Source organism: Schistocerca piceifrons, chromosome 4 (genome assembly GCF_021461385.2).
Source record: "Schistocerca piceifrons isolate TAMUIC-IGC-003096 chromosome 4, iqSchPice1.1, whole genome shotgun sequence".
Taxonomy (NCBI): Eukaryota; Metazoa; Arthropoda; class Insecta; order Orthoptera; family Acrididae; genus Schistocerca; species Schistocerca piceifrons.
Genome location: NC_060141.1, coordinates 242391642 through 242411581, shown reverse-complemented (window position 1 = coordinate 242411581; position 19940 = coordinate 242391642). Strand labels below are relative to the sequence as shown.

The following is a 19940-nucleotide window of genomic DNA, read 5'->3' as shown; positions in this document are numbered from 1 at the left end:
AAACAACGCTCTGGTGGGTGGTTTTCGGGTTTAAATCACCTCGGGGTATGACCATGGGGTGCATTTGACCTGCGGTCGTCGCACGGTGGCGCTGTGTTGGTGCATGTCAGAGTACGGTGCAGCGAGTAAGCGTGCAGACGTTTTCAAACGTGCTAATGGTGACTGTGTGTTGAAAATGGCTCAAAGAACACATATTGATGACGTTATGAGGGGTAGAATACTAGGGCGACTGGAAGCTGATCAAACACAGCAGGTCATAGCATGGGCCCTCCGTGTGCCACAAAGTGTGATCGCAAGGTTATGGCAACGATTCCAGCAGAGAGGAAACGTGTCCAGGTGCTACAGTACAGGACATCCACAGTTTACAACACCACAAGAAGACCGATATCTCACCATCAGTGCCCGCAGACGGCCTCGGAGTACTGCAGGTAGCCTTGCTCGGGACCTTAACGCAGCAGCTGGAACAATTGTCTCCAGACACACGGTCTACAGACGACTGCACAGACATGGTTTATTCGCCCGGAGACCTGCAAGGTGCATTCCACTGACCCCTGGTCACAGGAGAGCCCGTAAATCCTGGTGTCAAGAACACAGAACATGGTCATTGGAACAGTGGTCGCAGGTGATGTTCACAGACGAGTCCAGGTATAGTCTGAACAGTGATTCTCGACGGGTTTTCATCTGTCGCGCGAACCAGGAACCAGATACCAACCCCTTTATTCCCTGAAAGGGACCTGTATGGGCGTCGTGGTTTGGTGGTGTGGGGTGGGATTATGATTAGTGCACGTACACCCCTGCATGTCTTTGACAGAGGAACTGTAACAGTTCAGGTGTGTCGGGACGTCATTTTGCACCATTATGTCCGCCTTTTCAGGAGTGCAGTGGGTCCTCCTGATGGATGGTAACGCACGACCCCACCGTGCTGCCATCGCGGAGGTGTACCTTGAGACAGAAGATATCAGGTGAATGGAGTGGTACAGAAGGTATCAGGTGAATGGAGTGGCCTGCCTGTTCTCCAGATCTAAACCCCATCGAACACATCTGGGATGCTCTCGGTCGACGTATCGCAGCACGTCTTCAAACCCCTACGACATTTCAGGAGCTCTGACAGGCACTGGTGCAAGAATGAGAGGCTGTACCCCAGCAGCTGCTCGACCACCTGATCCAGAGTATGCCAACCCGTTGTGCGGCCTGTGTGCATGTGCATGGTGATCATATCCCATATTGATGTCGGGGTACATGCGCAGGAAACAGTCGCGTTTTGTAGCACATGTGTTTCGGTAATGTTTTCTCAACTTATCTCCAATACCGTGGACTTACAGATCTGTGTCGTGTTTGTTACCTTTGTGCCTATGCTATTAGCGCCACTTTCGTGTAGTGCCACGTTGTGTGGCACCACATGCTGCAATTACCCTTAATTTATGAGCATGAGTGTAAATCATGCTCAGTTCGAGAAGGCAATGAAAATGGGTGAAATGCTAGTGTAGTCTGGTTTACTTACTAAATTTCGGTGTGATCTAGTAACTGTTATTAGCTCTACATGGTCGTATTGCGGTAGGTCGCCACATAGTTCACACAGATGCTCCCGTACATTGCCGCTGGCAGTGGGACGAGAGGGCGATTGTGTGGGCCCGCAGTGATCGACCCTCGCGGAGCGCGCGATGGGGGGGCGTCACCCACGGCCGCGTGCTGCAACACTGTTCTTGTTTCACTTCTGGCTTGAGTGATCAGTTCGTTAAAACTGCGACTCTATTTCGCTTTATTTGGTTGAGTCACATAGCTGCAACGGCTCACAACCCTCCAAATGCAACTGGAGACATGATTGCGATTTTTGGAGAGTGTCAGGGTGTTCACATCTATGCCGCTGCATTTCACGCTAGACGTTTTCCCAACAGACGACAACCAAGTAACGTCACTATTCGCGATCTCTCGGATGGAGACAGTTAAATCGTTTACGTCATAGTTGTGAATATGAGGAAAATGATATTCGCATAGTAGCCGCAATGGTCCACCTGTATCCTCACATTAGTTCACTGCAAATGCAAACGGAACTAGGATTATCGAAGCCAGTGATTCTCCGAATGCACCGTATGGCACTGACCCAAGAACTAACGCTTCGGAAGGTCGAAGAATGCCTTGCATTTTGTCACATCAACAAAAGATGTTCACGTCAGTAATGTTTCCATACGAAGTCACATTTACAAATATTTGTAAATTAAACAGGCAAAACTGTCATTAGTGGTTGGATGTCCATCCACAATTTTAGAGACCGTTGATAGGGTTTCCATTAAAAAAAATACTTTAAACTCCAAATCACCTTGAAATTCACGTTCAAACTCACAGCAATTATTAGCAGTAATGACCATCTTTGCCACTTGCAACTTCTATGTAAAACATTTTACTGTATCGCCTCTCTATCCCGAGTTATTCCCCATTAGGGATTAAAACGGCCCACCCTGTATAGTCAGTCTGAAATCTTCCGGTGTCTCCATGTCTCTTCCATGTATACATAATTCTTAAACCAAGTGGTAGCGATGATGAAATTGTACTCTATGCAAAATTCTACTAGGCGGATTCCTCGTTCATTCCTTTCCCCCGTTTCATATTCAGCTACAATTTTTTCTTATTTTCCTTTTCCTACTAACGAATTCCAGTCCCCATCACAAAATTTCATTTCGCTTAATAATCTGAATAATTTCTTTCATCTCATAAAATATTTCTTAAATCTCTTATCTTCTGCAGAGCTAGTTGACATACAAACTTGTACTACTGTGGTGGGTGTGACTTCGTGTCTATCTTGGCTACGATAATGCTGTCATTACTCTGCTTTCGAATGTCAGATACCTTAATCGGGCAGGTAGGTTACAAAATTTAAAAATGGTAATGGATAGGTTAAAATTAGATATAGTAGAAGTCGGTGGCAGAAGGAACAAGACTTCTGGTCAGGAGAATACAGGGTTATAAATACAAAATCGAATAGGAGCAATGCAGGAGTAGCTTTAATAATGAGTAAGAAAGTAGGAACAGGGATAAGCTGCTATGAACAGCATAGTGAATTCATTATTGCAGCCAAGCTAGACACGATGCCTACGCGGACCACGGTAGTATAGCTTTATATGCCAGCTAGCTCCACAGATGATGAAGACTTTGAAGAAATATATGATGACATAAAAGGAATTATTCAGATAGTTAAGGGAGACGAAAATTTAATAGGAAATGGAATTCGATACTAGGAAAAGGAAGAGAAGGATAAATAGTAGATGAATACGAACTGGGAGAAAGGAATGAAGGAGGAAACTCCTGGTGGAACTTCGCACGAACTACAATTTAATCATAACTAACACTTGGTTTAAGAATCATGAAAGAAGCTTGTTTACCCGGAAGACACATGGAAGCATTGGAAGGTTTCAGATTGATTGTATAATGTTATGACAGAGAGTTCGGAACCAGGTGGATTCTGACCACAATTTATTGGTCATGAACTAAAACTGAAGAAACTGTAAAGGTGGGAATTTAAGGAGATGAAACTTGGATAAACTGAAAATACCAGAGGTTGTTGTGAGTTTCAGAGGGAGCATTATGGCACAATTGCCAAGAATAGGGGAAAGGGATGTAGTAGAAGAAGAATGGGTACTTCTGAGGGAGGAAATAGTGAAGGCAGCAGAGAATCAAGTAGGTAAAAAGACGAGGGCTAAGTAGAAATCTGTGGATAACACAAGCGATATTGACTTTGATTGATGAAAGGAGAAAATATAAAAATGCAGCAAATGAAGCAGATGAAATGGAGTACAAACATCTAAAAAATGAGACTGACAATAGTGCAAAATGCGTAAGTAGGAATGGCTAGAGGAAATTTTAGGAATTTACAAGCTTATATCATCAGGGGAAAGACAGATACCGCCTACAGGAAAATTAAATAGGCCTTTGAGAAAAGAGAACCACCTGAATGAATATCAAGAGCCCAGATAGAAAACTGGTCCTAAGCAAAGAAGGCAAAACTGAAAGGTGGAACGAGCATATAGATGGTCTATACGAGGTGATGCACCTGAGGGCAATATTGTAGGACTCGAAGAGGACGTTGATGAAAATGAGATGGGTGCTATGATGCCGCGAGAAGAATTTGACAGAGCCATGAAGGACTTAAGTCGAAACAAACCCCCGGGAGTAGACATCATTCCGTTAGAATTGCTGATAGCTTGGGGAGAGTCAGACACAGCAAAATTCTTCCATCTGGTGAGCAAGATATATTAGACAGGCGAAATACTTTCAGACTTCGAGAAGAATACAATAATTCTAATTCAAAAGAAAACAAGTGCTGATGAATGTGAAAATTTGGGAACTGCCAGTTTAATAATTCAAGGTTGAAAAATACTAAAACGAATTCTTTACAGAAGAATGGAAAAACTGTTAGACGATCAGTTTAAAATCCGGAGAAATATATGAACACGCGAGGTAATACTGATTCTACGATTTCTCATAGAAGATAGGTTAAGCAAACGAAAACCTACGTTTGTAGCATTTGTAGACTTAGAGAAAGCAATGTTGATTATAATATTGTCTTTGAAATTCTGAGAGTAGCAGGGAGTATAGGGAACGAAAGGCTATTTACAACTTTTACAGAAACCAGATGGCAGTTATAAGGGTCGAGGGGCATGAAAGGGAAGCGGTGGTTGAGAGGGGAGTCAGTCAGAGTTGTACCCTATCCCTGATGTTATTCAGTTTGTCCTTGAGCAAGCAGTAAAGGAAACAAAAGAAAATTTGAAGTAGGAATTAAAGTTCAGTGAAAAGAAATAAAACCTTTGAGGTTTGTTGATGACATTGTAATTCCGTCAGAGACAGCAAAGGACATGGAAGAGCAGTTGAACGGAATGGACAGTGTCTTGAAAGTAGCATATAAGATGAACATGAACAAAAGCAAAACGAGAATAATGGAATGTAATCGAATTAAATCAGGTGATACTGAGGGAATTAGATTAGGAAATGAGACACTAAAAGTAGCAGATGAGTTTTGCTACTTGGGCTACTTGGGCTACTTGGGCAACAAAATAACTGATGATGGGCGAAGTAGAGCGGATATAATATGTAAACTGGAAATGATAAGAAAAGCGTTTGTGAAGAAGAGAAATTTAAGTGTCAGGAAGTCTTTTCTGAAAGTGTTTGTGGAAAGTGTAGCCACGTATGGAAATGAAACATAGACGATAAAAAGTATAGGCAAAAAGCGAATAGAAGATTCTGAGATGTGGTACATTATGAGGAGGTACTGAATAAAACGAAGAAAAAAAAATTTGTGGCACAACCTGACTAGAAGAAGGGATCGAGTGGTAGAACACATTCTGAGACATCAAGGGATCACCAATTGGTCCCGGCGGAGGTTCGAGTCCTCCCTCGGGCATGGGTGTGTGTGTTTGTCCTTAGGGTAATTTAGGTTAAGTAGTGTGTAAGCTTAGGGACTGATGACCTTAGCAGTTAAGTCCCATAAGATTTCACACACATCTGAACATCATCATCTGATCACCAGTTTAGCACTGAAGGGAAGCGTGAGGGGTGGGGGTGGGAGGAGGATAAAAATCGTAGAGGGAAACAAAGAAATGAATACAGTAAACAGATTCAGGAGGATGTAGGTTGCAGTAGTTACTCGGAATGAAGAGGCTAGCAGAGGGCAGATTATCAGGGAGAGTTGCATCAAACCCGTCTTCAGACTGAAGACCACAACAACAACAACGATCCAAAGTAGCTTTCCAGCATACCCGTTTTCTTATTCATTATTAAACCTACTCTTGCATTACCTCTCTTGATTTTGTAATTATAATCCCGTATTTACCTGACCAGAAGTCTTGTTCCTCCTGCCACCGAACTTAACTAATTCCCACTATCTCTTAACTTCTATCTATGCATTTCCATTTTTGAATTTCGTAAGCTACGTGTCCGATGAAGGGATCTAACATTCCATGCTCCAATCCGCAGAGCGCGGTTTGTTTCTCCTGTAAATTAAGTAATACAAATGAATAAATTGGATATTCACATTATTGTAATTCAGGTAATCTAAATTAACATTGCAATACACAACCTTTTATTCAGTCCGTTCACTAAGAAGGCTACGACGGAAGACAATACAAGATAGTAACAAGACACACAAGAATTTGTCCTAAAAACAAACTCAGAGCAAAAATAAACTATAGAACATACCCCTTAGCTCGGGAAGCTGTGACGATAATAATAAATTGTGGGATTACACAGCCCCCTTGAAGAGCGTTGGCACAATTTTTCACCATGAATTTGACAACGCTGTTCAAAAATTCATTACATAACGTCTATTCAGTCCTTATGTTCCTGAACTCACTTAACGCTTGTACATTTTATCACATACACAAACCAATATGGATACTGATTTCTTTTTCATGGGTAGAAATTGTTCATACACATAGGAAAATGTTTTCTTTCTTTAAAAAGGATGGTTTTTCATTTCTTTTTACATTACAGTATAAAATTATATTACTTTAATTGACCTAGCCTGTTTTATTACTGATCGGTGAACATGTAGACCACATGCCCAGGGCAGTCAGGTGACAGGCGCTAAAAGGGGCTGGCGGATAGTTCCGCTCAAGCGACTGGGACTTTGGAGATGAGTTTCTTGTACGTAATTTTCCTGGATGTCATGACTCGATAAGGACGTCATTTAGGCAGTCATCAAACCTTCCACATAGGTCAGGATCATGAAACAGTGGTACGACAAAATCAGTAATGCTTTTGCACAACTCAAGACGGTTGTGCTGAAATAAACGTTTTAAAACACGAAGGATACAATATTTCTATTTTTAAAACAACAGTAAAATAAATATGTGCACATAATGTATATTTTGAAAAGTCCTAAGCGATTTTAAGAGATTCTGCAACATCCAAGGATATTGGCTCAGTTTTTTTAGCAAGACCGTTTTGGTTGCTGATACAAGGCCAGATCAATCAATCACCCAGACTTTGGTCGGGCACTGGCCTTTCAATACACACCTCTCTGTTGTGGTTGGACCTACAGTATAAGAATTAGTTTATTTTATGTGAAGCAGGCGATTTCGGATGAGATTTACGTAGTACTGTTTCTCCAGATAAATATTTCTGAACATGACTTAACCTTTTGCGTATGTTTCTTTTATAATTCTGTCATGATCAATGAGTGATATCATGATCAATGAGTGATACTTTTGCTTTCTGCACCTTTTTTTCCAGGGCGGGTTCTTCTTTAGGCAGATGTGGCAAAGGGTTTATTCATTCGTTGGTTTCCTTACGGTCATTAAGTAGTTCTGCAGTTGTGTGTGGTGTTGTGTAAATAGCTAAATTATTTAAAATATCTTAAAACGGTTGAATAAATTCTATCCATCGTGTGCGTTGTGTACTAATAAAAGTTCTCATAAACTGATTGAATTCTCTGAAAATGCATGCAGCTGGGTTACTCTGAGGGTGGGACCGGGATATCGAAATGTGCTTGATACTATTGTCTTACGTGTTTGAGAATCCTCGTAATAATAGTGGACGCTGCTGTCGATCTTTTAGCATATAGCTCGACATGTTTTGAGAAGAGGTTATACACAACTGTTAAACAACAGCTTGATATATTTTGATGAAAGATCGTACAGATCTATTAAACACTCAACACCACCGTGGCGAGAGGGCACTGGCCTGCTGACATCAAGAGACACAACTTGTTGTGGTTGTGTAGCTGAGATAGGGAGATTGTAATTCTGTGTAGCATCACTTATTAGTAGGCTTTGCTTTTTGGTACTGTAGACAAGTCTGTAATAGCTGTTCATACCGTCACAAATTTGGAAACGGCAGCATAATGACTCCAAACACAATGGGTACGACAAACTAAGGTTTCTTCCTAAGTATCAGGAATGAACACACACCAATTGTCACCAGAAACACTACGTTTGTGGAATAAATCTTTGTTTTGAGTTTTGTAGTGCTCTAAAATTTTCTCAAATGGGAGTTGTGTAAGATTTTATTTTAAGCCCCATCAGATCTGTATCTTTAAATGTAGCCATGTTGTTACACATATCTAAACAGCATTGTTTGTGACTTGTGTCTTTCAATGACAAAATTCTGTCAGTTATTTGTCCTGTTAAATCCCAAAGATCAGTCAACCCTTGCGGTAGACGCGACAAAACCGTCAGCTATAAAATTGTTGTTACGTTTTACCCGCATTATCTCGAAAACATATTCCTGTAGAAAAGCTTCCACCTCATAATCCTAGGATGTAGTAGCCTACAAGTTAACAGAAAGCTCAGTGTGTGGTGGTCAGAAAATACCTAAATTTTTCCATAAATTTGGTAGCTAAACTTCTTAAACGCCCTTATTATGGCCAGAGCTTCTACTCAGCAACATAATATCCACGTTTACATTCTGAAAGGGTGGTAATAGCAAAAATAATCATATTAACTTCAGTCTTTCCGTCCTTTTCAGGTATTTGAAATAGACGTGCACCAATTCCCGAAAAGGACGAGTCTTTAGCAACGCAAAAATCTACATTCTCGTCAGGATGACATAGGATTTCAGAATTTACTAAAACATTCTTTATTGCATCGAAATCTGCTTGACATTTTTCTGACCAGTACCATGTGGCACTCTTTTTTAAGAGTCTCATCAATGCTGTACTATTAAGTAACTGTCCAGGAAATAAACGAAGAAAAATACAAACGAAGCCCAAGAAAAGCTTTCAACTGTCATTTTTTGTTTGGACCTGGACAATTTTTCAATGTACTTATCTAATCACGATCAAGTGTTATTCCTATGGGAGATATGACATGACTAAAAAAGTTTATTTCCTCACGACCAAAAATTTATTTCTGCAAGTTAACTGCGACTCCAGCCTCTGAAAATTTACGTAATGTTCGGTCAAAAAAGTCAAGGTTTTCTTCCTAAGTAGCAGTTGAAGTCAAGATGTCATCAACATATAGTTTTACTTTATCTAGGAGGTATGGTCCGAGAATTGCATCCAGTGCAATAATAAATGCACCAGAACTCACGTTAGGTCCAAACGGTAAAACACAAAACTGATAATTTCTGCCAGCATGGACAAAAGCTGTGTATTTTCTTGACCCAAATGAAAATAAGACCTGCCAATAGAAATAATGGAGATATAGGTTAGTCAAACATAATACTGCATGAACTTTTTGTAATTGCTCTTCTAGATCTCCTGGTTGCGTTCAGAGTGGTACAATTATTTTATTAATAGCACAGGCATCCAGTACGGGGCATGCTTGGCCAATAGGTTTATTTCTTGATAATAATGGACTACAGTACGGTATATGGGATGATTCAATTACTTTCCATTGAAGTGTTCTCGATCGACAGCCCCTCTTTTCGTTCACAGAATGGAGTAAGGTTATGGCAAAATGGTTCGTGTGGTATTTCCATGGAGTAAAAATACATATTTATTATTGTTCTCAAAAACACGGAAGCGCTTCAAAAGTATGTTTCTTAAATCTAATTCCTGTTGAGTACCTTATCTTGTATATTGTCAATTTCGCCATAGTGAAACAATCTTCAGATACATTCATCGCCTCTAAAATTTTTACTTTAATTCCCTGGCAGTATTTACCTTATTCCACTGGGGTTTATATTAACTCTACTTCGCCGGCCGCTGTGGCCGAGCGGTTCTAGGCGCTTCAGACTGGCACCGCGCTGCTGCTACGGCCGCAGGTTCGGATCCTGCCTCGGGCAGGGATGTGTGTGATGTTCTTAGGTTAGTTAGGTTTAAGTAGTTCTAAGCCTAGGGGACTGATGACCTCAGATGTTAAGTCACGTAGTGCTTGGAGCCATTTGGATTTAAACTACGTCAATATCCTTTCCCCCGATGTATAAGTAGCACGACCCATAGAAAAGTCTAATTTTAAATCCTTTTCTTGGAAAAATTCCATGCCGAGCAAGCAATCAACGCCAAGATGAACGAGCATAAGGTCACTCCATTTTCAACGACAATTTTTTCTTGTATCTGCCAATTGACAGGTTGCGACTTTGTACCTAGAGCTCCAACAACACGACAATTTTGTACCGGGTAGGTTGGCACTTTGTCTGCCTCCTTAGTCTCTTTTTAAACAAGTTTTGGGATAAAACATAAATAGATGCGCCCGTGTCTAAAACTGTTTTGGTGGGAATATTTCCTACTATGGCATGTATTGCGGATGCACTAAAACTCGTGTTTGTTTAGTCTGCAGAGGCTGATACATAGTGAACTCAACTCTGACATCATTACAATCATTATACCTTAAGAGACTGACGTGATTGTCTTGTTTGCCCCCACCCAGTGATACGACCCTCATCGGAGGGCTGAAGGAGATTTAAAGGAATTTGTCACAGCTTGGTTATGGGTGTCCGATTGTCAGGGGGACCTTGGCGCATCTGATTATTTTTTATTTGAGTATTTTTTTCACTCGGTTGTGGCTGGCATTACACAAATCTCAGCGACCGTGGTGTTTATTTCTATAGAATAGGTCGCCCCCGTTTCCCTGGTAACGAGGGTGGAACCGGTAATTATACTTTCTTTTATGTTTACGTTTCTGTTTCCGCGCATGCTGGTCAGCATGCTCCGCGCCACACTCGGATGATGTGGATGATGTGCGATAGACTGTACGACAACTATAAGGCTGGCTAGAACTGTAATTCGCCACTGTAACTTGGCCGCGCCACCTTTGCGTAAAGACCTGGGATTGCTTGCGCTGAGCGCTGAATTAAACTTTCTTCAAGTAAAACGAGAGAAAGCGATTGTGCAGTCGTTAATTCATATGGTAGACGAGCTGGCGATAACTTATTAGAATTTGTGTCGTTCTCGTATGCTGTGTGATTTCATGCAGTAGGACTGGCGTAATAATCACATTCTTAACTGACTGTTGGAGGGTACTTTGGATCACGCCCTTGGCCGCAGGCGGTTCCTGTTATAGGATCGTGATTTTGGCGGTTACTTGATCACCCCATGCTGGCAGATCTTTATTTAAAGTAACTTTTATTTGTTGTGATTCGGATTTTTACCAATTTGCCAGCGTTGTCTCGTTCGGACATAGTGGTTGTGACCGTTTCATCTACGACACGCTCTAGTTCTGAATTCAATTTATCATTAATTTCTACATCTTTGTGTATAGCTCACTGCACAAAACTCAGTATTTGCTATAGTATCGTACTGTACTGACAATCTGTTGAAATTAGCAGTACATAGTGGTTGTGACCGTTTCATCTACGACACGCTCTAGTTCTGAATTTAATTTATCATTAGTTTCTACAGCTTTGTGTATAGCTCACTGCAAAAACTCATTATTTGTTATAGTATCGTACTGTACTGACAATCTGTTGAAATTAGCAGTCGATTTCTCTGTGTTACTAGATTCTTTTTTCAAATCATTATGCTGTCGTTGCTCTTATTTGGATAGGCTTTGTAATTCTTTGGAGTGGTTTTGTAATTATTTGGTCGGTTCTCAAGTTGGGCGGTTGTGTCGTCCCACATTGCCTTAAACTCTTGCAGCAATAAAGCAATGAGATCAGCTGGTTGAGCCTATATGTATGTTCGTTTCACGTGAAATATCGCCCATCGGAACTTTTACTACACGTAAAACATTATCATCAGATTGATGAATGGCAGTACGTGAAATATCATGTAAGTGAGCGTCATTTTCATACAGTGAATTATCTATCATAATACCTGTATCAGTTTCAGAACGCGATTCCACATCCGGTTACGAAACTCGTGCACTATCAACTTACATCTCAGCAAACTCATTCTGTTCAACGTTCATATCTACGTTACTGTCTTTCTGTATAGTCATTTTAGGAATATTGCCTATTTTCACAATAACATCAACGCAAATTAAAAAGTATTTTGAATAATTACGATTTGAAAAAAAGGGAACAAAATTTACTCAGGAATTCTGGCAGGACAATGAAAAGCAGCACACGCCGTTAAGGATGAAATGTTGTGGAATTAGACATCTTGTACTTACATTCACAATGGCAAAATTTAACAAAGAAAATTTGTTATTGAATGACTTGGGCATAAATTTCAGTATTACACGTTTTACGGAGCACGAGAAAATAAAATTAAGCGCTGTAGATTTCCCTTGCCTCAAACTGTGTAAAATGTACATATAGACATGAAAGAAATAGAAGGTCTAAATTAGTTCACACATATTATCAACTTAATTCTTCTTTGATATTCGAAAAATGTGACAACGATGATCTTCTTTTCTTTGCCACTTCTCTGTCACACCTGCCATCCGGAGACGATTTGTAGATCTTCTAGCACTCTGTATCCAAAAACAAAATAAAATGAAATAACAGTTAGACATCTGCATAAAAGAACAGTAGTTTAAAAGAAATTTTCGAATCCTATACATCAAATTACATACTAATTGATATATCATCACATCCCAGATGCAAAGCAGCTGTTGTGTACTGTAATCCGCCCAGTTTTCGGTGCATCTTCCTTGGTGTTGGAATTATTGAAAAAGTCACTGGTTCGCTGTTAAAACTACCGATAAGACTCGTACAAAGGCGATCGCCGCATTCGCGCGCTGTCAGGAAACAACTCATGACAGTGTGGGGCGCACAGAACAACACGACCCTGCAGCGCCTAAATGGGAAGTGCGCTGGCTGTAAGTGTGTTAGTTCACCACTCACATTAGCCACTGCGTCACCTTTATTCCTCCGCTCGTCTTTGTTGAACAGCCATACGAGTAGTCCGAACGATAGGAATTGAGTCAAGCGTGAGGAAACTGTGGAGTCTGGGGCCAGAGTGTGGACGCGATTAATCAATGAGCAAAGACGATAATATTTAAGCAAGTCCTATCCTACTCTAGCAAGTAAGTTAAATTCATGTCAAAAGTTATTTTTGCAAGTTGCTATAAAGTCAGTGTTCATTAATGCTGGCAATCAAAGATCCTTTGCCTATGTTAACTTAGGTTCGATTTCATGAAAAAATGACGAGGCTGCGCTGTGCAGTATAGCTATCGAAAACAATTAAAGTTCTCACAGTTCCAACTTTGAATTTACTCCTATCCACTGAAGCTCTGTATCTCACTTAAAAAATCATCAGTTTTTTTAATAATAAAAGTTTTCCATTTCACGAAGGTAATTACTTTCAAATAAGATGGAAGGTACTTCTGAAATTAAAGATTTGAATACTTCCACATTATACATTTCCACAATTACAAGTTACAAGCCTTCACACGAGCTAACACAAAACAGACAACTTTAGATAAGATGAGCGGAGATAAAATGACTGAACGACAAAAGAGAGCGAGACATTAATATATCGACTATTTATAGATTTATACAAAACAGAAGTTGGCGTAACTATAACTTCTTACGCCTAGAAGTTCTTGGAACATTACTTATTCCTTTCAAATGGTTATTCTTAAATAATTCACAATCATACAAAAACATTATGGCCGTATAAGAGTGGCTTCAGACTGCACAGTTGTGTTGACATACAAGGTCGGAGTCTCCCATAAGGAACAACCGACACGTAAACTTAACGATGTTCGGTCAGCAGCAGGAAGTGGAAATACTGTGAGCACTCTCATTCGGTTGAGTGGTAAATGTGACGGGCGGGAATGGAGAGTCCCTCCCCTTGTGGCGGCCCTTATCTCCCCCAAATCGGCCAGAAAGTCCACCCCGAATGTGTGGTTCTCTTGCCACCCCATACTCGGGGCGGAGGAGTCCGGCAGAAACTAGAGGATGGACAAACTTGTTTAGACATGTCTGTGTGCTAGCGCAGCCTTTCTTTTCGATTTACAGGCGCCAACTAAACTCTTCTGGTTGATTCACTGCACTGCGTTATCACACAACGCAGAATTTCAATAAGTACGTTTTACATAGTTACAATGGAGGTAAGCCCCTAACTTGGCTCCCCAAGTCCGATCTCCTCAGAATTTAATTCTTCGATGTCCTTTCTTTGCTCTGCACTTTCGTTGAAAAACTTATTTTCTAAAATTATGACTCTATTGTCGACTATGCCTGCTCTGGAATTCATACCTTTCGTACCTTCTACTAACTGATTTGTTTAACTCGGGGATTTCTGTTTCCATGAGGTCTTACTTGGATTTATAATCTGCTCCAAATGATCACTATTCCCTTCGTTTTCAGGGTTGATTCTAACCCCTTTACCCCCCCCCCCCCCGCTCAATTCTTGATTCCATATTTTCTTAATGTGGGACCTAATTGTCCCCCTACTGGTTTTCGTCTCACTTTTTGAAATGTCACTGATAGCTTTCATAACTGACTCTATGTTATCAGTATTGGTTTTCATCTCTAACTCTGACCCTCCTATTCTGTCTTTTTTGTTTTTCATAAACGACTCTAAATGATCATTGTTTGCTTTCATTAATCATTCTAACGCTCCCTTTCGTCCTAACACTGATCTTATGAAGTCACACAGTTTCTGAACATTGAATACAGATTCAAGTATTTTGGAAGTCTTTTGTGAAGGCACTTGTCTGAAGTGTAGAATGGACGATAAACAGTTACAAGAAAGAACAGAAACTTTTGAAATATGCTGCTACAGAAGAATGCTGAAGATTAGGTGAGTAGATCGCGCAACTAAAGAGGAGGTACTGAACAGAATTGGGGAGACAAGAAATCTGTGGCACAACTTGGCTAAAAGAAGGAATCGTTTGACAGGACAGATTTTGAAAAATCAAGGGATCACAAATTTAGTATTGAAGGGAAGGTTGGGTGGTAGGGGGTAAAGGTCGTACACAGGCAGCCGAAGGCAAGTACCGCAGCGGCCTAAGAACTGAGCATCTATCATAAGATCGATAAGAAAACCCATAAAAATTCCGTTTATGTAAAGTTAAGAAAGTACTGAAATCTCGTATACAAAATGTCAAATTCAGTCTGTCTTCCTTTTTTTTTAGAATAGAGAGTCATAAATTAATTAAATGTATTTTTTTCCTCAGCAATTATTATTAGTGTTAAGTAGGTCGTGTGCGGCTCAAAAACACTCGTCCTCTTCCGATGTGGCCCAGGTAAGCTATAAGATTGGACGTTGCTGTCGCAGAGGTAGGCCAAGTGGTGAATACGGTGAGCGGATTCGGAAGGATGTAGGCTGCAGTAGTTACTTACAGATCAAGAGGCTTGCACAGGATAGAGTACCGTGGAGAGCTGCATCAAAGCAATCTTCGAACTTAAAACGACGACAACAACAACAACATCAATAACCTGTTCCATCTGCTAAAAATCTAATGTTACTCATAATATTGTCCGGCAGGTCATTCATACACAACATGAACAACAAGGTCCCCGACCTTGACTATACTTCTCCTTCTGTCGATGACTCTCCGTTTACTCCGCGTCCTCGCTAACAAGAAATCTTCAGTCCTATCAGATATTTCTCTCGATACCATATAACATATACTCTCCATACCATATACAGTCGTAAAAGCACAGGTGTGATGCTGAGTCAAATGCTTTTCGGAAGTCAAGGAATATCTCAACCGCTGGAGGGATGCGTAGACATTTGAAGAAAAGGGAAGGTGGTAGGTGATGTCGGAGGAGCTTGTGAAGACATTGCTAATATTCAAAGATAGTTTTTTTTCCTTTTCTTCTTTTCTTTTGTTTCCTTTTTCTCTGTATGTATGTTCTCGATTCTCTAGAATATTATTTAGGTTTTTGTTCTGTAATATGAAATGTTACTGTCTTTTGTTTGATTTATATTGCTACATGATTCTCCTTTTAACTGAGTATGCAAAAATTGCAATACATGGTTCATTTTTCTTTGTAATGCATATATGTAATGCGGTGCAATATGCAGCACTATTGTATGAACTGTGATGCGAGAGGGTATCGATGTGGCAGTCGGACAGTGAAATCAGTGGGAAGGTGTGCAGTGTCGTGGCGTGCGTGCGGTTTATCTTGTATACTCGTGCTGGACGGGATCACACGAAAATTCATGGTCGCCTTCTTATTTTCCGGTCACGACTTAACTAAATTTCAGTGTGGAGGTAGTGAAACAATATGTTACACTGCTTGAGTGCAGCGAGTTTCATATAGTACTACAAACAGCAGTGACAATGCTTTCGCGAATAGACCTTGATAGTCTTTGTGAGAACTGAACTGTTTACAGCTAAACGAACTGCACAATTAATAGACCTCGGAGCTACTACCTCGTGTGCTCGTTAATAAGCTGCCGCTCGCGCTGAAGCATGAACTGTCGCCGTGGAGACTTGCAAACTGGTTTCGCCAGAACTGTAAATTCGCGATCGTGATTGCTACAGGTGTACGGACTGTAATATCAAGATCAGCGGGTGTTTCAAAAACTGTATACGAAACGCTAAAAACAGAAACATGTGTATATGGAACGTTGTAATCGCGCATATACAAAACTAGATCTACGCAACAACAATTACTTCCGACCAGCCTGTTACCACAGAAACGTAGAGGAGGATAACAGTATTGCATGGTGAAGCCTACACCAATCAAGAGGATTTAGACATAGCAGTTTCGTGACTAATGGAGTCATAATCATTGCGTTGCTAGCACCAACAAGCTGCCGTTGACGTAACGATGCATCGTCTAGAAAAAGACAAGCTGCAACGTCAAGCGCTCTATACGTGTAAGTACTCAAAGAATTCTGTGTAGTAATTTCTTGTTCTCTTGTGACAAAATTTTCGTCGTACATGCTTTCTTTGGAAATAAATGTAATTTCAATTAAGTCTGTTACACTTTTGTGTTGACACTGTTGACACCATAAACAATAGTTATCGCTATTTTCTACCTCCATCTTTCTTCTTTATCTTATTGTAGCTGTCACTGCATGTGGTTTTGCGTGTTCTTTTGGAAGGTGTGTTTCCGTATATGTGCGTAGAGTTTTCATCGGGTACATTTACATGTTTGTTTTAGTGTGTTGTCACACGTAAATTGTGGCGTCCGCCATTAGATTCCGGTCGCCGACAAATCATAGCAAAGCTGCGCGGTCGCTATTGGTTAGAGGCACACTATCGGGGTAATGTTTGATTTTGACAGCTGTCAACGACGTAATTTTTTTTTACATTCAATAAGAAGTCATATTACGAGGTTCTCACTGCGAAATGCGAGTCTATTTAGTTCTTAGAACTATAACTGAACAAAATTATAGTCGTTTTCTTAATGATTCACGTTATTGGCGGGAATTTCGTGTATGCGTTCTTTTGATGTTTGTTGCCAAACTCTAATACGGTTACTTTCGTTAAGTTTGAAAGTACAACGGGTACTTTTGGATTTAAATAATCGATGTAGGTTAATTCTTACAAAGAAGAAAACAGCAACCAGCCACTATTAATACTGCTATTTATTTAGGTAAATAGCGCCGTTACCAGTTTCGAACTGGCAAGTTCATCATCAGACGGCTGTTCATATGATTTTCAAGATCGTCCGTTTTCGATTTTTTTATCCCACGTAATACAGCGTAAATAAATATGTGAGTACCATAACCACTTAACTTCACATATTTATTTACGCTGTATTTCATCGTTTGGAGGTTAGTTATTTTCACATAGTGGGCTTCTAACACTGTTTTCTACCGTAGGGCAACAACACACCAAAAATACTTCGCCACAGTGGAATAATAATAATAAAAAGCAAATAATAATAAAAAGCAAAAACGGACGATAATGTAAAGTGTATCTTGAAACTCATGTGAACAGCCGTCTGATGATGAACTTGGCAGTTCGAAACCGGTAACGGCGCTAGTTACCTAAATAAATACCAATATTAATAGTGGCTGGTTGCATTTTTCTTCTTTGTAAGAATTAACCTACATTAATTGTACACAGCCACGGTCTCACCATGTCAGTTTTAGACAAAATAGCATTAAATAGTCGAAATTCACGTTCTCAGTTATGCAAAGTAGATCTCTGTGAACCCTTTTCTTCACAACGCCTGTCCCGCTCCCACCCCTTCCCCCGCACTAGAGAGGTAGTGAGAACGGGCGTCGGAGATTTTCATGAATGGGCGAGGCGCCTCGCGACAGCGGCGCCCCTAGCGGCAGGCAGTGCCACTGGCGTCGCGGCGATCGATGCTCCGGGCGCGGCCGTGCTTTGCGGGGGCGGTGGGTGGGGGTGGGGGTGTGACGCTCCGGCAGCAGCGGCGGCCGGGCAGTCCGGCTCTGACCGCCCCACGCGCCTCACGCCGTGCGCCTTCCGCCTCGCCACGTCACAGCTGAGCGCGGCCCGCAGTGACAGCCGCGAGTTCACAACGTGGGAGACTCGGCCAGTGTCCGCTGCACAGTAGTCGCGATGCCGGGCACGCGCTAGACGCTAGAGTCCACCTGCCACCCTCCGCCTAAGGCCTAGGATACGACGCGACAACACAGGACAGGGGAGCAGAGGACGCCACTAGAGACTCGGCTCATACGGCCCAACATGCGCCTCAGCTGGGTTCTGGCCTGCTGCAGCCTCTGGGCGTGCGCCGTCGACGTGCGCGCCTTCACCGCCGAGCAGATGCTGGGTAAGTCCCCGCCCTCCATATGCTACGCCCCCGGACTGTCACCTCCTGTACACATTTACAAACTGAAAAAAAAAAAAAATAACTAGTGGAACTGTCATACGAGTTCGGCATGTTACTGCCGGTAATTCTCGCATTCCACACTCCAAATGTGCAGAAGGTTTATTCACTACCTTAACACCACGCAGGATAGAATCTGTCAGAATAATGTTAAACCAGAAATGTGTAATGAATCTTCGTTATAATTATAATCGGTGACAGCGTATTTAGGTGTTTATTTACAGCATGCAAAAATATGTAGAAGAAAGAATTCTAATAGACTGATATCTAGAGGAAATGTATCAGTGTTGTTCGTATGTAGACAAAATGACATGGATGTGTCATGTCGATATTTTTTACATAAAATATAAATATTTCATTATTGTCTATGCACATAAGTTTCCAACACTGACGGCAGTACTGAACACGTTCATCGTGTTGTTCAGCGGACTAACGGAAAACAATAAGTGACGATTTGTCTTCAATCATATGCACAATCTGCATGAAATTTTCAACATCAGCAGCTTTGTTTACATGTCATTTCGAAAACGCTGTTAGTGCGTCAGATTTAGCTGTCATCAGCGAACGGTCGTGTTGCAATCACAGCTGCGATCTGACCCCAATTGAGAGTGAAATAAGCCTATGTCAAAGTAACGAAATATCTCGCAAGGGCAAAAATAAAACTAAAGCAGTGTCGATACTTTATGATTACACCGATAGCACTTATCCTAAGAGTCAGATTGTGACTGTCGGTGTTGTTCCTGTCGTTGTTACGTTGTTGTTGTTGTCGTTCGAAGTCCATTCTGGAACGAATGGCTCTGAGCACTATGGACTTCACATCTGAGGTCCTCAGTCCCCTAGAACTTAGAACTACTTAAACCTAACTAACCTAAGGACATCACACACATCTATGCCCGAGGCAGGATTCGAACCTGCGACCATAGCTGTCGCGCGGTTTCGTACTGAAGCGCCTAGAACCGCTCGGCCACCGCACCCGGCACCATTCTGGAGCAGTTCTCCACGTTAGTCTGTCCTGTACAAACTTCTTCATATCTGCGTAACCGTTGTAACAGACATACATCTGAATCTGCTTATTATACTCATGTTCTACAATTTTTATCCCCGACTCTTCCCTACATTACCAAATTAAAAATTCTTTGGTGCCTCGAGATGTCTTCTATCAGCAGATCCCATGTTATAGATGAATTGTACCAACTATTCTTTCTAGTTCACTACTTCCTCATTAGTTGTCGGCTTTACCATTGTAAAAAAGCTTCTTGTCTGAATTGTTTATTGTTAATCTTCCACTTCCACGCAAGGCTATAGTCAAGACATATACTTTCTTTCGGATAGGACTTCGCAGCACTAATACACTCCTGGAAATGGAAAACAGAACACATTGACACCGGTGTTTCAGACCCACCATACTTGCTCCGGACACT

At 41.2% G+C, this 19940-nt stretch overlaps 1 protein-coding gene across 3 annotated transcripts in view; it reads left to right on the top strand.

Annotated features, from left to right (window-relative positions):
- The window catches only part of LOC124794790 (neural proliferation differentiation and control protein 1), a 1027601-nt gene that overhangs the window by 148911 nt on the left and 858750 nt on the right, over positions 1–19940 (top strand). Inside the window, exon 1 of one of the 3 annotated variants that reach the window (XM_047258440.1) lies at positions 18128–18462. The exons of the other annotated variants lie outside the window; for them this stretch is intronic. Coding sequence (XP_047114396.1) covers positions 18378–18462 — 85 coding nt within the window. The 5' untranslated portion in view covers positions 18128–18377. Of the gene's footprint in view, positions 1–18127; positions 18463–19940 lie in introns of those variants that run through there. 3 annotated transcript variants of the gene reach the window in all.